This window comes from Bombina bombina, chromosome 5, assembly GCF_027579735.1.
Source record: "Bombina bombina isolate aBomBom1 chromosome 5, aBomBom1.pri, whole genome shotgun sequence".
NCBI lineage: Eukaryota > Metazoa > Chordata > Amphibia > Anura > Bombinatoridae > Bombina > Bombina bombina.
Genome location: NC_069503.1, coordinates 262,234,073 through 262,249,981, shown reverse-complemented (window position 1 = coordinate 262,249,981; position 15,909 = coordinate 262,234,073). Strand labels below are relative to the sequence as shown.

Genomic DNA, 15,909 nt, shown 5'->3' with positions numbered 1-15,909 from the left:
TAGATTTGGATGATTGAAAGGACCTTGTATTAGAAGGTCCTGCCACAGAGGCAGAGTCCATGGTGGAAGAGATGACATGTCCACTAGGTCTGCATACCAGGTCCTGCGTGGCCACGCAGGCGCTATCAGAATCACCGATGCTCTCTCCTGTTTGATTTTGGCAATCAGTCGAGGGAGCAGAGGAAACGGTGGAAACACATAGGCCAGGTTGAAGAACCAAGGAGCTGCTAGAGCATCTATCAGCGTTGCTCCCGGGTCCCTGGACCTGGATCCGTAACAAGGAAGCTTGGCGTTCTGGCGAGACGCCATGAGATCCAGTTCTGGTTTGCCCCAACGATGGACCAGTTGAGCAAACACCTCCGGATGGAGTTCCCACTCCCCCGGATGAAAAGTCTGACGACTTAGAAAATCCGCCTCCCAGTTCTCTACGCCTGGGATGTGGATTGCTGACAGGTGGCAAGAGTGAGACTCTGCCCAGCGAATTATCTTTGAGACTTCTAACATCGCTAGGGAACTCCTGGTTCCCCCTTGATGGTTGATGTAAGCCACAGTCGTGATGTTGTCCGACTGAAATCTGATGAACCTCAGTGTTGCTAACTGAGGCCAAGCTAGAAGAGCATTGAATATTGCTCTTAACTCCAGAATATTTATTGGGAAGAGTTTCTCCTCCTGAGTCCACGATCCCTGAGCCTTCAGGGAGTTCCAGACTGCGCCCCAACCTAGAAGGCTGGCATCTGTTGTTACAATCGTCCAATCTGGCCTGTGAAAGGTCATACCCTTGGACAGATGGACCAGAGAAAACCACCAGAGAAGAGAATCTCTGGTCTCTTGATCCAGATTTAGTAGAGGGGACAAATCTGAGTAATCCCCATTCCACTGACTTAGCATGCATAATTGCAGCGGTCTGAGATGCAGGCGCGCAAATGGCACTATGTCCATTGCCGCTACCATTAAGCCGATTACTTCCATGCACTGAGCCACTGACGGGCGTGGAATGGAATGAAGGACACGGCAAGCATTTAGAAGTTTTGATAACCTGGACTCCGTCAGGTAAATTTTCATCTCTACAGAATCTATAAGAGTCCCTAGGAAGGAGACTCTTGTGAGTGGTGATAGAGAACTCTTTTCCACGTTCACTTTCCACCCATGCAACCTCAGAAATGCCAGAACTATCTCTGTATGAGACTTGGCAATTTGAAAGCTTGACGCCTGTATCAGGATGTCGTCTAGATATGGAGCCACCGCTATGCCTCGTGGTCTTAGAACCGCCAGAAGTGAGCCCAGAACCTTTGTAAAAATTCGCGGGGCAGTGGCCAACCCGAAGGAGAGAACTACAAATTGGTAATGCGTGTCTAGAAAGGCAAACCTTAGGAACCGATGATGATCTTTGTGAATCGGTATGTGAAGGTAGGCATCCTTTAAGTCCACTGTGGTCATGTACTGACCCTCTTGGATCATGGGTAGGATGGTCCGAATAGTTTCCATTTTGAATGATGGAACTCCGAGGAATTTGTTTAAGATCTTTAGATCCAAGATTGGTCTGAAGGTTCCCTCTTTCTTGGGAACCACAAACAGATTTGAATAAAATCCCTGTTCTTGTTCCGTCCGCAGAACTGGATGGATCATTCCCATTACTAGGAGGTCTTGCACGCAGCTTAGGAATGCCTCTTTCTTTATCTGGTTTGCTGATAACCTTGAAAGATGAAATCTCCCTTGTGGAGGAGAAGCTTTGAAGTCCAGAAGATATCCCTGAGATATGATTTCCAACGCCCAGGGATCCTGAACATCTCTTGCCCACGCCTGGGCGAAGAGAGAAAGTCTGCCCCCCACTAGATCCGTTTCCGGATAGGGGGTCGTTCCTTCATGCTGTCTTGGGGGCAGCAGCAGGCTTTCTGGCCTGCTTGCCCTTGTTCCAGGACTGGTTAGGTTTCCAGGCCTGTCTGGAATGAGCAACAGTTCCCTCTTGTTTTGAAGCGGAGGAAGTTGATGCTGCTCCTGCCTTGAAATTTCGAAAGGCACGAAAATTAGACTGTTTGGCCTTTGATTTGGCCCTGTCCTGAGGAAGGGTATGACCCTTGCCTCCAGTAATGTCAGCAATAATTTCCTTCAAGCCAGGCCCGAATAAGGTCTGGCCCTTGACAGGAATGTTGAGTAATTTAGACTTTGAAGTCACGTCAGCTGACCAGGATTTAAGCCATAGCGCCATACGCGCCTGGATGGCGAATCCGGAATTCTTAGCCGTTAGTTTAGTCATCAGAAACAAATGAGTTAGCTAGCTTAAGCGTTCTAAGCTTGTCAATAATTTCATTCAATGGAGCTGTCTGGATGGCCTCTTCCAGGGCCTCAAACCAGAATGCCGCCGCAGCAGTGACAGGCGCAATGCATGCAAGGGGCTGTAAAATAAAACCTTGTTGAATAAACATTTTCTTAAGGTAACCCTCCAATTTTTTATCCATTGGATCTGAAAAAGCACAACTGTCCTCAACCGGGATAGTGGTACGCTTTGCTAAAGTAGAAACTGCTCCCTCCACCTTAGGGACCGTCTGCCATAAGTCCCGTGTAGTGGCGTCTATTGGAAACATTTTTCTAAATATAGGAGGTAGGGAAAAGGGCACACCAGGTCTATCCCACTCCTTGCTAATAATTTCTGTAAGCCTTTTAGGTATAGGAAAAACGTCAGTACACACCGGCACCGCATAGTATCTATCCAGCCTACACAATTTCTCTGGAATTGCAACTGTGTTACAGTCATTCAGAGCAGCTAATACCTCCCCAAGCAATACACAGAGGTTCTTAAGCTTAAATTTAAAATTAGAAATCTCTGAATCAGGTTTCCCCGAGTCAGAGATGTCACCCACAGACTGAAGCTCTCCGTCCTCATGTTTTGCATACTGTGACGCAGTATCAGACATGGCTCTAACAGCATTTGCGCGCTCTGTATCTCTCCTAACCCCAGAGCTATCGCGCTTGCCTCTTAATTCAGGCAATCTAGATAATACCTCTGACAGGGTATTATTCATGATTGCAGCCATGTCCTGCAAGGTAATCGCTATGGGCGTCCCTGATGTAATTGGCGCCATATTAGCGGGCGTCCCCTGAGCGGGAGGCGAAGGGTCTGACACGTGGGGAGAGTTAGTCGGCATAACTTCCCCCTCGACAGAACCCTCTGGTGATAATTCTTTTATAGATAAAGACTGATCTTTACTGTTTAAGGTGAAATCAATACATTTAGTACACATTCTCCTATGGGGCTCCACCATGGCTTTCAAACATAATGAACAAGTAGGTTCCTCTGTGTCAGACATGTTTAAACAGACTAGCAATGAGACTAGCAAGCTTAGAAAACACTTTAAAACAAGTTTACAAGCAATATAAAAAACGTTACTGCGCCTTTAAGAAACACAAATTTTCCCAAATTTTGAAATAACAGTGAAAAAATGCAGTTACACTAACAAATTTTTTACAGTGTATGTAATAAGTTAGCAGAGCATTGCACCCACTTGCAAATGGATGATTAACCCCTTAATACCAAAAACGGAATAACAAATGACAAAAACGTTTTTTAAACAGTCACAACAACTGCCACAGCTCTACTGTGGCTTTTTACCTCCCTCAAATACGACTTTTGAAGCCTTTTGAGCCCTTCAGATAAGTCCTGGATCATGAAGGAAGAAGCTGGATGCTGTGCAAAAAAACGCCAAAATAGGCCCCTCCCACTCATATTACAACAGTGGGAAGCCTCAGGGAACTGTTTCTAGGCAAAATTCAAGCCAGCCATGTGGAAAAAACTAGGCCCCAATAAGTTTTATCACCAAACATATGTAAAAAACGATTAAACATGCCAGCAAACGTTTTAAAATACACTTTTATAAGAGTATGTATCTCTATTAATAAGCCTGATACCAGTCGCTATCACTGCATTTAAGGCTTTACTTACATTACTTCGGTATCAGCAGCATTTTCTAGCAAATTCCACCCCTAGAAAAATATTTTAACTGCACATACCTTATTGCAGGAAAACCTGCACGCTATTCCCCCTCTGAAGTTACCTCACTCCTCAGAATATGTGAGAACAGCAAAGGATCTTAGTTACTTCTGCTAAGATCATAGAAAACGCAGGCAGATTCTTCTTCTAAATACTGCCTGAGATAAACAGTACACTCCGGTACCATTTAAAAATAACAAACTTTTGATTGAAGAAATAAACTAAGTATAAAACACCACAGTCCTCTTACGACCTCCATCTTAGTTGAGAGTTGCAAGAGAATGACTGGATATGGCAGTGAGGGGAGGAGCTATATAGCAGCTCTGCTGTGGGTGATCCTCCTGCAACTTCCTGTTGGGAAGGAGAATATCCCACAAGTAATGGATGATCCGTGGACTGGATACACTTAACAAGAGAAATATATATTTTATACACACAAACACACAGGCGTGGAAATATATCACTATAGTTTACTAGTCAGTTGTTAAAAGTTACTAACCCAGAGTGAGAAAGTTACTAGTCTACTCAATGTTAAAGATAGGAAAAAGTTAAATTTGTTTGCTGCAATTTCTTAATCGTCCAGGATTAATGGTAATTTCAAGCCCTGTATATGTAAGTGTGGAGATATATCAATATAGTTTACTAGTCAGGGGATAAAAAGCTACTAGCCCAGAGGGGAAAAGTTACTACTCCACTCAATATAAAAAATAGGAAAACAAAATTTATACTCACCAGATAAATTCCTTTCTTTCCTGGCAGGGAGAGTCCACAGGGCCGATTTATGATGGCCCAAATTAGGCCATATCCCCCTGTTTCCGCACAAGCAGAAACCGCAGTTATAAAGCAGCGGTCTAAAGACCTACTGGGTAGCTCCGCCAAAGGGTCCTCCTATACCTGCATAACATGCCACTATGTAGAGGAGATAAGTGATTATAGCAGAGCCCACCCAAATAACTAGACAGACTAGAATTCAGGTGAACCAAAAGAACTGCTTTATTAAAAAACACACGCTGCTTATACACACAAAAAGGGTCTTATCTGACTCCCAGATCTCCCGCCCCTCCAGACAGTCCGGCGCCTCCATAGGAGCTACAGTCCTATAGAGTCCCCACAGTACTTATGTTGCGGTTTTGGGGTGATCCCGGGGGACCGGCAGTTCCAGGAGCCCAGCCAGTCGAGAAGGGTTTTCCCGGTCAGAGATCAGCTCTTTTCTGACAGTACAAACAGCAGAATAGGCAATAGGAAGAGTTTGGTAGATCGCGTAAGCTCTCCAAAGTCCAAATCCGGTGAGAAAAGGTGAGGGGCTAGGTAGTAGGGGGTGGAGGTTTAACCTTGGCAGTCTGGTATTCCTGACAGCTCCCCCCCTTCCAGTCCGGCAGACCCGGCTAGATTCACACACGGGTCGGCCTGGGGCTGTCCGGGGAGATATTCTAATTCAATATGCCGGGAAAGTCAGTCAGCATTTCCATTGCTTTTTCCTGGCCTGTATTGGATAGTAAAGTTAAAGGGCTGCAAGGCTAAACTCCACCGCAAGAGGCGTCCATTGTCCCCAGCAACTCGGTTGAGTCAAACCAGGGGGTTGTGGTCTGTGAGGATGGTGAAGACCTGTCCATACAGGTATGGCTGAAGTTTTTTCAGGGCCCACACCAGGGCCAGGCACTCTCTGCACCTCCACATAGCCTACTTCTCTGGGCAACAGCTTCCTGCTAATATAGGCTACAGGTTGATCCTGCCCCTCATCGTCCACCTGGCTCAGAACTGCTCCCAACCTGAACATGGAGGCATCTGTGTGGACACAAAAACGCTTATTTGGGTTAGGAGCGGCCAGGACAGGGGCAGAAATCAAGGCTGTCTTAAGGCTTTGGAAGGCGGCCTCACCCTCTGGGGACCACAGAACCTGTCGGAGCAAAATATTTTCGGGTCGGTCAGGCTTTGGAATGGTCACCTGTCTTTCCTACTCTCTGGCACATGTCATAGGTCCTGCAATACTGCCTAATATCCCCTGTAACCCCTGGGCCAAAGAATGTCTGGGTCAGTCGATGGTGGGTCCTAGAGATTCTTAGCTGTCCTGCTAGGGGAATGTCATGCCCTATACCCAGCAGGTCGTACAGATACTTCTGTGGTACCACCAGCTGGAGCTTGGGCAACAGCGCTTTCTTTCTCTCGGCAATCCTGAGCAGGAGCCCTCTCTCCCCCTGGGCCCTTGGGGTCAGTCCCTACCCGGTCAAGGTAAGGAGCTAGGGTCGGGTTGCTCAATGTCTCCTGGGCGAAGTCCGTGGGGGATGCCCAAGAGATTTGGTCGGTGGGCAGGGCAGGAGTCAAGGCGGAGTGGCTTCCCTGGGTCCCCAGATAGCGTCCGGCTTGCTGGCAGGAAGTGACAGGGCAAGCGTACGTGGGGTTATCCCACACAAAGGCTAAAGCAAGGTGGTTGAGGTCGTTTCCTAACAAGACCTCGGCAGGCAAATGGCTTATGATCCCTACCTCCACAGCATGGGAACCGGCATCCCAATCCAGGTGCATCCGTGCAATAGGGATCCAAAGTTGGGGACCACGTAGGCTGGATAAGGATAACCATGGCTCCACTGTCTTGTAATCCCCGGGTCGTCTGGCCATTGATCCAGACGATCTGGCGGTGGTGCAGGCGGTTGTCGCCGGTTGCGGGGTCCTCCTCTTCTGCCCAGGCAGCATATTCTGCAGGGCCCTCTGTGTCCAAACAGTGGGCGGCGGTTCGGTAACCTCCGACAGAAGCCCTTGTTCACTGAGCCGGAGGGGGACTCCTTGGCTTCCGTGCCAGACAGTCTCATGTGATGTGGCCCGCCTGTCCACACCCATAGCACCCCTGGGGTGAACTGGGCCCAGAGGGGCGGATAGGTGCTGATCGGGTCTGGAGGTACCAGGTAGGTGCCGAAGGGCAGACAGAGGTTGGAGCGGATTGGGTCACTGGCCGGGGCTCAGCGATTATCTGACACCAGGCATCCAAGTACTGATCAGCCAGGACGGCTGCTTGGTCGGCTGTTTCGGGCCCCTTATCTTTAACCCAGTCTTAAAAGTGCTCCAACAAAACGAGCTGGGTAGCTTCGTCCAGGGTAGTTACATGGCAGCCTGTGAACCAAGAGTCCAAGGACCGGGTGAACCGGTGGGTCCACTCCGTGAATGGCTGCCCCGCTTGTCTCTTTAGCTCCCTTAACTTCAGCCAGTAAGCCTCCGGCGTAAGACCATAGCAGGCAAGGATGTGCTCCTTCCCACGGTCATAGTTCTTTCGGTCTCCTGGGGGCACAGTTTTGAAAGCCTCCAGGGCCTGTCCGGACAGCTTTCCGAGCAGGAGGATGACTCGGTCGGCATTGGCAACACCCTGCAATCGCACTGGGTCTCGAACACTTGGAGGTAGCTGTCGATCTCCTCTTCATTGTCTTTGAAGGCTCAAAAAAACTTATGGGGTAGCTTCTTCGGCCAGTGAGGTGGATCCAGGGGGTCCAGCACAGCTCCTCCCATAGACTTTTGGATCTCCAACATCCGGACCCGGGTGGCATCTGCGATTATCCGAGTGATATCCTCCTCAGGTGGGGCAGTCCCATAGAGGTCCAGCTGCCACTGGAACTTTCTCTGGAGTTCAGATATCGTGGTCTCCCTGGTTGATGTCTCGCTGGGCCGTTCGCTGTCCCGGCTACTACTGGCCTCACTAGCCCGATCTCATTCTATGAGTCCGTCTATGATTGCCACCTTGGTCTTGTTGCCGGCAACTTTCCCCCTTTCAGTGTACTTTTCCTGATGCTCCATCCGAAGAGGGCTTCAGTTGGTGATTTAGATTTCCAGATAGTCAGAAGCATCCCACAGCTGCCACCAATGATGGATACCGGCTACCCCGACTGGGTAGCTCTGCCAAAGGGACCTTCCTATACCTGAAGCATGCCGCTATGTAGTGGAGAAAAGTGATTATAGCGGAGCCCACCCAAATAACTAGACAGACTAGAATTCAGGTGAACCAAAAGAGCTGCTTTATTAGAAAACATACTGCTTATATACACACAAAAAGAGTCTTATCTGACTCCCAGATCTTCTGCCATTCCCGCCCATCCAGACAGTCCAGCACCATTATAGGAGCCACAGTCCATAGAGTCCTCACAGTACTTAGGTTGCGGTTTCAGAGTGATCCCGGGGGAGCGGCGGTACTTCCAGGGTGTCATTGGAAAGCCCTCGGTCCCCAGATGCCCCATGGTCCCCCGTTTCCCAAGGGAGCTCCCTTCCGGCAATAAGCCCAACTCGGGTCCTCCCTAAGGGCTACCAATCCCCAAAAGAGCCGAGCTCTGGGGAAAAGGGCCGCTGGAACGACCGGGGGTAAAGTTTAGCGGGTGTCCGGAGTCATGTGGCTGACCAGCAGTTCCAGGAGCCCGGCCAGCCGGAGAGGGGTTAGGCGGATGTCCAGGGTGATGTGGCCGACCGGCAGTTCCAGGAGCCTGGCCAGCCGAGAAGGGTTTTCCCGGTCAGAGATCAGCTCATTTCTGACAAAGTACAAACAGCAGAAAAGGCAATAGGAAGAGTTTGGGAGATCGTGTAAGCTCTCCAAAGTCCAAATCCGGTGAGAAAAGGTGAGAGGCTAGGTAGTAGGGGGTAGAGATTTAACCTTGGCAGTCTGGTATCCGTGACATGTGTTATCCCATCCGTATCCAACTGAGAGTTCGTTAAAATTATAAAAAAAAATAAAAGAAATAAACTGAGGTTAATATTGTAAGACCCAAAAGTGGTCTTTTCATTCTCAAAAACCTTCTACCTACACTATTTTGTAAGCATTTGAGGTCCAAGAGTGACCTCCTGAGTTTATATTGAAGGTTTTCAAGAAGCTAGGCAATTTATATTTATGTTGATTATTATTTTCTAAATATTGTTTTAATTTTAAAGGCAATGTAAATCTTGTTGATACTCTGTATTCACTTGTATGCCTATTTGAAACCTCAATAAAAAAAATAAAAAAAAAAGTAAATTGGAAAGTTGTTAAAATTGCATGCCTTATCTGAATCATGAAAGTTTAGACTAGACTGTCCCTTTAATATTAAGCCACTGAAAGAAAGAAAAAACCCAGATAGTTAAAAATGCTGAACATGAAAATCCCTCTTACGCGTGCCGAGTACTATTACTTGCCAAGTTAAGAGAGAGAAAAGGATATAAAGAACAAGAATGAAAGTGGAGCACCAAACCAGTAGAGTGGCTTCAAGCTGCAGTAATTAAGAACATAAACAAGGGTATTTTCATTTGAACGTATTGTGAAAGCACATGAAGCAAGATATTCTTTATGATTAGACAAAGAGAATCCTCCATGGGAGAGTATCAGGTTCTGTCAGCAAACAGGTTCATAATCTACACAAGAAAAATAGATCTTTAACAATAAAACAGTAACTACAATCTTAATTTACAGATGTCTTGTCAAGGGCAACACTGGAGAAATATTGTTTGACAGGATAGGTAAAGATGTTGTTTGAACCAACTGACTAAGAACGACTAAGAATGGCCTCAAGGCGAGACGCCTTGGCATGAGACCAAACATTTTAATTGGTGGTTCTATGGCATGATGCATTTTCACATCTATACAAATGTGCTTTTTTTTTTTTTTTTTTTTTAAATATATTTTTTTATTGAGGTAATGCACATTAACATATAAACAATATATATGTCCAGATAAAAAACAATTCTGTGGATGAAGATATAAACTGCTTAGGATAATCAAACCATAAAACCATCATGGAGAGAGTGAAATCTGTCTTAGGGTACAAAATTATGACCAAAGTGTGGATTGTAAGATACATAGCATATAGGAATGGAGGTAGAGGTATGAGACTGGCATGAAACTAAGATGGCTAACTGGAACATATGGTGCAGAAACCTCATTTTATAACCTTTAGCTTATGAAAATTGAGGATAGTCCCCATCTTACTGCGAAGACCCATAAACAATGTATTCATTCAGGATGACCCACGGCAAGATGGGGTTAGCTAGAAGGTTTAATTTTGGGGAGGGGGGGATTCAGCGGGCCAGAGCCTCTCTGATTAAAAAAAAAAAGGGATAATAGGGGGGGGGGGCGTGTCTGGATGCGGAGGGTGTGTGATGTGGATATTATAGTTTAGTGGGGGCTCCAATGGTCTCTTAGACTTAATTTAATGGGGTGGATAAAAACTTGTTCTATGATGTTGTGGGAGCTACCTGCGTGGAATGTGAACTGTATACTGATCTGGGGCGTAATGGGACCGTGGAGGGGCTTAAGCTATTTTGGTGAATAAATATGTCTCTGAGCCCTTGAGAAATATATTAATTATGGAGGATTGCTAATGATCAAGTATACATTGGACTCTTGGAGCTAAATATCTCTCCCTAGAGGGCTTATTATAGCCATCCAGGGGGTATAGTGGTACTTTGGAGAATTCTACCCAGTAGTAAAGGCAATAGATCTAAGAAATTTCTGGGAAACGTAGAATCAAGGGAACCTGTCCCTATAATACTGTATGATTGTGAAAGTAATTAACAAATGTAGTTTAAGGGATAAAGGCGAGGGTATTCCCTATTAATCAAATTATGCTTGTCCTTCAACCAAAATAGGGGAATAATTGCTTAATACCCCATTATGAGTATGGAACCTACAGGTAATACTGGGCTTTAAAAAATTTGGGGGGACAATATTATTTGCTCTGGTAATAGCTGAGGTCTGTTAAGAATATGGCACTGTGTGATATAATTGAAATGTTATCTTAAGCTAGGACCTGTAATCTGAGGTAAGATCAGTAAATTTTGTGTAGGAACCCCCAGATTGTAGTTAGCCCTAGTTAAGAACAGAAGTAAGTTCCCCAGCATTATCATTTATACATTGGTCTTGTGGAGCTAAAAAATGTCTTCTTAGAAGGCTGATTATAAAAACCTAGGAGGAATGGTTTTGCTTTTGGAAATTCTACCCAATAATAAAAATAATAGATCTAAGAGATTTCTGGGGAACATAGGGTCATGGGGACCTGCTGATGTGATGCTGTATGATTGTGGCAGTAATTAACAACTAATGTTTATAATGTGGTTTAAGGGAGAGGGGCGAGGATACTTGTGGCTGAACTAATGATAAATATCATTCAGCCAAAATGGGGGAATAATTGCCAAATACCCGGGCTGGAATATGAAGCCTGCAGGTAATACTGGGCTATATTAAATTTGGGGAGACAGTATTATTTGCTTTGGTAATAGTTGAGGTCTGTTAAGGGTAGGACACTGTACAGTATAATTGAAATACTATAGTAAGCTAGAATCTTTAATCTGAGGTAAGATCAGTGAATTTTGTATAGGAGCCCTCAAAAAACAGTTAAACCAAATTAAATACAGGAGTGAATTCCCAACATGTAGGTATTGAGTTTGTTGGCCTAAACATTCTTCCTCAGGGAACCTATCATAATGGATAGAGCCTGATATAAGTAATAATCAAACAAGAAAACTGCTAGTAAGCATACTGTGAATAGGCAAATATATGAACACAATAAAAGCCTAATAATCTAGGAATATGCACATACAAAGTTAAATTAACGAAGGATAACAGTGGTAGCATGTTTCAAACTTTGGGCTGATATCTCAGATTGATACTATCCACTTAAATATGTCCTCAAGAGTAGATGTGGTGTACCTCCCGGTTATGGGTAAAGCGATCATTATATCCCACCGGGCAAGCATATCTAGGCTATCCAACACCACATCTATAAAGAAGCCTCGCAAATGTGGTCTTCCTGAGTCTCAACTGTGGGCCTCGATGGAGTGAAGAAGCACTCTCCCTGCAGATATCCACAGGTCCATAACCGGACACCGGGCAGCACAAAGAAGCAAGTGGCATAGAGAGTGAGCAGGCATCGTAAGTGGTATGCAGGGAGTAATCGCTGCTCACAAATGGGAGCCAGTGCTGTGTGTGCGGTGGAGCTGGTGTGAGGTGCTGCAAAGCATACTCAACTGTATACTCTGTCTCCGTGGCGATCGGCCGCCTCGCCACCGAGTCCAGGGGTAGTACAACATCCTCCAAGCAAAGTCCATCTAGAGATGTCCAGGAGATCACTCGAGCTTGGACCTCTGTAGCCTGTCCGGTATGTTCGGGGAGGCACTCGCTAGATGTAGAGGACGACCGGACTTCAGAAATCTGCGTCGGGTGTAGTAGCCAGTCATCACTTCCGCCCCCCTTCAGTTCAGGGTGAATAGCCGGCTGGCAAGCTTGATAAGTGAGTCGAGTTCTCCAGTCCGGAGAAGGTAAACATGTTGTCTTAGGTCCTCAAATTGCATGTCCATGGTGTGCTCCAATATTGCGAGTGCTGTAATGACTTGTGCCTCCATCTTAGGTTAACGCCGGGTGCGTGTTTGACGGTGTTTCACTGTTTTCCTTCAGCTCAATGATATTTAAATAGCCGGTAAAACTCTGTATGCTAAACCAAGTGTGGGTTGTAGAGTTGTGCGGTGGTAGCAGCTGTATTTGTATTATTTGGCGCACCGGGAGAGGATGATAAAGGTTCTGCGCTTTTAGGCCTCTGTACTGCTTATCAGGGTAAAAGCCGGGTGAATGTCTCAGAGCTTGGTATCTTCTTGTTCAGCTCATATTCAGGTAGATAGATGTACAGTTTTTATAGGTAATGCGCTATTTGGTTCCTTATAATATTTAAAGAATGTATATCTCAGGCAGGAGGTCTCTGAATGCACGTCCTCTCCCGGCGCTGCTAGGACACGCCCCCCATAAAGGTTATATTTTAATTTATCCAAATGTGCTTTTTTTAATAAATCAGTTTACTCAGTGCCTAGGGCTGGAGAAAGGCTAAATACATAGTGGTCACCAAAGACTACTTCCCCTCCAAAATGATTGGCAACTTTAGTAAGAGTCACCTGAATGAGGTGTTGACTGCCGCCAAGTTGTGACTCATTACACAACTAAACTGATAGAGTGATGCAGTATGGAAGAGACAATAATTAGCAGTGGCATAGACTAGGAGAAAATTAAACTTATGAAGTGGGGACAAGTTATCCTAAAGCCCAACAGATTATGGGAATGGCATGCAGAAAACAGAGCTAGAAAAGGTTTGCAATATGAGGCATGGTAGGTACTTTGAACTCCACATGAATGGAGCAATATAAATGAAAGGAATTACATCTAATAGTATACAATAGGAGCAGACTTAAGATGAAAGCAGCCATCTCCATGCAAAAACTGCAAAACCTGGAGAGGAAGATGGAGGTGAGCAGGAATATTACATTTCCTGTTCTATAGTTGGTAGTGGTTTATTTTTTGCCAAAATGACAAAAATAATTTAATTCTCTTATTATGAACCTGCTTCATGCACTGGGACAATGAATGTGAAAGAAAATAAAACTAAATTGTTCAATGATATAGCTACATTGCCTTCTTCTGCCTGCAGTATGTATTAGAGAAAAGGCTGCAAACTGCTCATATGTGTATCAATGTGACTCTATGGATTTATTGATAGGGGCAGGGAAGGGAATGTTTTTTTTAAAAAAATCTCTCATTTTCTTGTAAAATTTAAAGGATTAGTTTGGTAAAAGCATAAGAATTTTATCAAAATAATATAAATATTTATCATTTTTACTTTTAAGTCCCTTTAAAAAAAACAAACAAAAAAACAGTTTAATGGCTCATACAGCTTATTAAAATATGAAAATGTCATGTGTGTATTTCTAAGAAGCCAAGAGCAAGACGTACACAAAAAAATGAAATATATAAACTACTAGCAAATGTACCGTACTAAAACGTTGCAAGATTTTATGCTCATATGCTGTCCAAAATGTAAGTTAAAGTCTGTGTAAGTCAGTGGTTTTCAAAGTGTTAGGCGGTCCTCCCGAGGAGGGCGCTAGAGCATATAAGGCAGGGGTATCAAGCTTATTGTATCCGAGGGCCACTGGCCAAGTGTTCTTCTCCCATGGGAGGACGCTTGAACTGGATATACTAGAAACTGGACTTTTACCCAAGTAACAGTTCATGGTAGGAGCTGTAGTCCACAATAGACATAAACAGTGTATATTTATCTTGTGGGTGCCAGGTGAAGTGATCTTTCTGGATCTGAATAAAAAGTGACATTTATCCAAGCAGTGCATAATGAGAGTCTACACTGGACAATGCTTGTCTTTATATTTATCTTATAGGTGCCACTGCCTACATAGAACATCAACTTGTTAGACCTCTTAGATCCCTAAAAAAATTGATGGGGCCAAAATAATAATTTGACACGTGCCATGTTATGGTGGGATAAGGCAAAGAGCAGGATGTAGATGGAAGAAAGGTACTGTGGTTGAAACCCCTCAGAAACTGCATTGCATTTGTCTTGATCAGTAACTTGCATTTAACACAGGAGTAAGAAAGTGCAAATTAAAACACTCTTGAGAGGTGTGTGTGTGTGAGAGAACTAGGGTTGCCACCTCATCCATGTTCTCCTGGACTCTTATGAAGTATACATGCTGCAGGGAATGCAGGGAGGAACATAAATAGTGCTGTCCAGGAACACTATTAGAATGCTGTCCGGGGGTGCAATTAATTTTCCCCTCTGCAAACCCTGCAGCATGTGTAACTCACAATTGTCTAGGAAAACATGGCCGAGGTGGCAACCCTATGCATGAACCCTGGATCAGATGTAAATTCTACAAACTAAAACTAAAAATAAATATAAAAATTTTCTATAAAGTGAAAAAAAAATTAAGTATCATCTATTATGGGGGGGGGGGCGCTGTCTTGTAAATTTTGTCAGAGGGGAGGCCCACTGATTAACACTTTGAAAAGCCATGGTGTAAGTAAATGTATTAGCTATTATCTGTTAAAGCATAGCAGATAATCAAAGAAGTATAAGCATGTAGTGCATGATAAAAACAAACAGAAGAGAAGTTCTCTCTCTTTACTGCTCTTACCTTATCATGCATAAGAGTTGCTATGTGAGTTGTTTTTCCTCCAGGTGCCGCACACATATCTAGAATACGTTCTCCAGGCTGCGGGTTCAAAACATGGCTGACAACAGCCGAAGGCAAATTCTATTCAGGGAAAGATAGTTCAGTTATATATTTCTGAAACAATCCCACATTATGTTCTAGAAATTCTCACAATTAACATAGGGACAGAAAAATCTAAATAAAAAATGTCATGATTCGGACAGACCATACAATTTTGATCAACATTCCTTTTTTATGTCTATTATCTAATTCACTCCATTCTCTTGGTATCCTTTGTTGAAAAGCCTACCTAGGTAGGCTCAGGAGCAACGTACTGTGTAGCTGCACATATATCCTCCTTGTCATTGGCTCACCTGATGAGCTAGCTCCAGTAGTGAATTGTTGCTCCTTCAACAAAGAATACCAAGAGAATGAAGACAATTTGATAATAGAAAAAAACTGAAAAGTTATTTGAAATTGCATCAGAATCATGAATAGGCTTCATGACCCTTTAAAACTTTACCTAAGGGGGGGCGTGGCCTGGCTAGAGACGGAGATGGCCGCATAAGTTTGGAGCTCTGTGTGGGGAAATGAGCGGAGGCTTATCGGCACTACAGAAAACGGCTAAAACTATCATACTCCACCGTGGGAGACAGAAGAGGTCTCAATGATAAGCCAGATTGGAGCCGAAAATATGTTTAAAGGGTGAAATTCTGGATAACACAAGAGCAACAGATCCCGCCACGGACATGGCGCTGGCGCCATCTTGCTTCCCACATGGCGCTGCAGCTCTTCAGTCTCACAGCCGAGATATGACACAGACCATATGAACAACACACGGATGGGTGAGATATCTATAATTAAAACCACTGAGCTAACACTGCCACTTGGGCCAAGCTACTACACGGCATAAGAGAATAAGGAGTTACAACTACATAACAGTCACAAAGTGTATGTAAAAGTATAGATGCTACAGACCCTAACAATCGCGGCACGAAGCC

At 44.6% G+C, this 15,909-nt stretch overlaps 1 protein-coding gene across 4 annotated transcripts in view; it reads right to left on the bottom strand.

The window, feature by feature from the left end:
* Nucleotides 1–15,909, bottom strand: part of NSUN6 (NOP2/Sun RNA methyltransferase 6) — a 391,580-nt gene that overhangs the window by 137,964 nt on the left and 237,707 nt on the right. For all 4 annotated transcript variants that reach the window (XM_053713964.1, XM_053713965.1, XM_053713966.1 and 1 more), the window contains one exon: nucleotides 14,891–15,010. In XM_053713964.1, coding sequence (XP_053569939.1) covers nucleotides 14,891–15,010 — 120 coding nt within the window. The remainder of the gene's footprint in view (nucleotides 1–14,890; nucleotides 15,011–15,909) is intronic.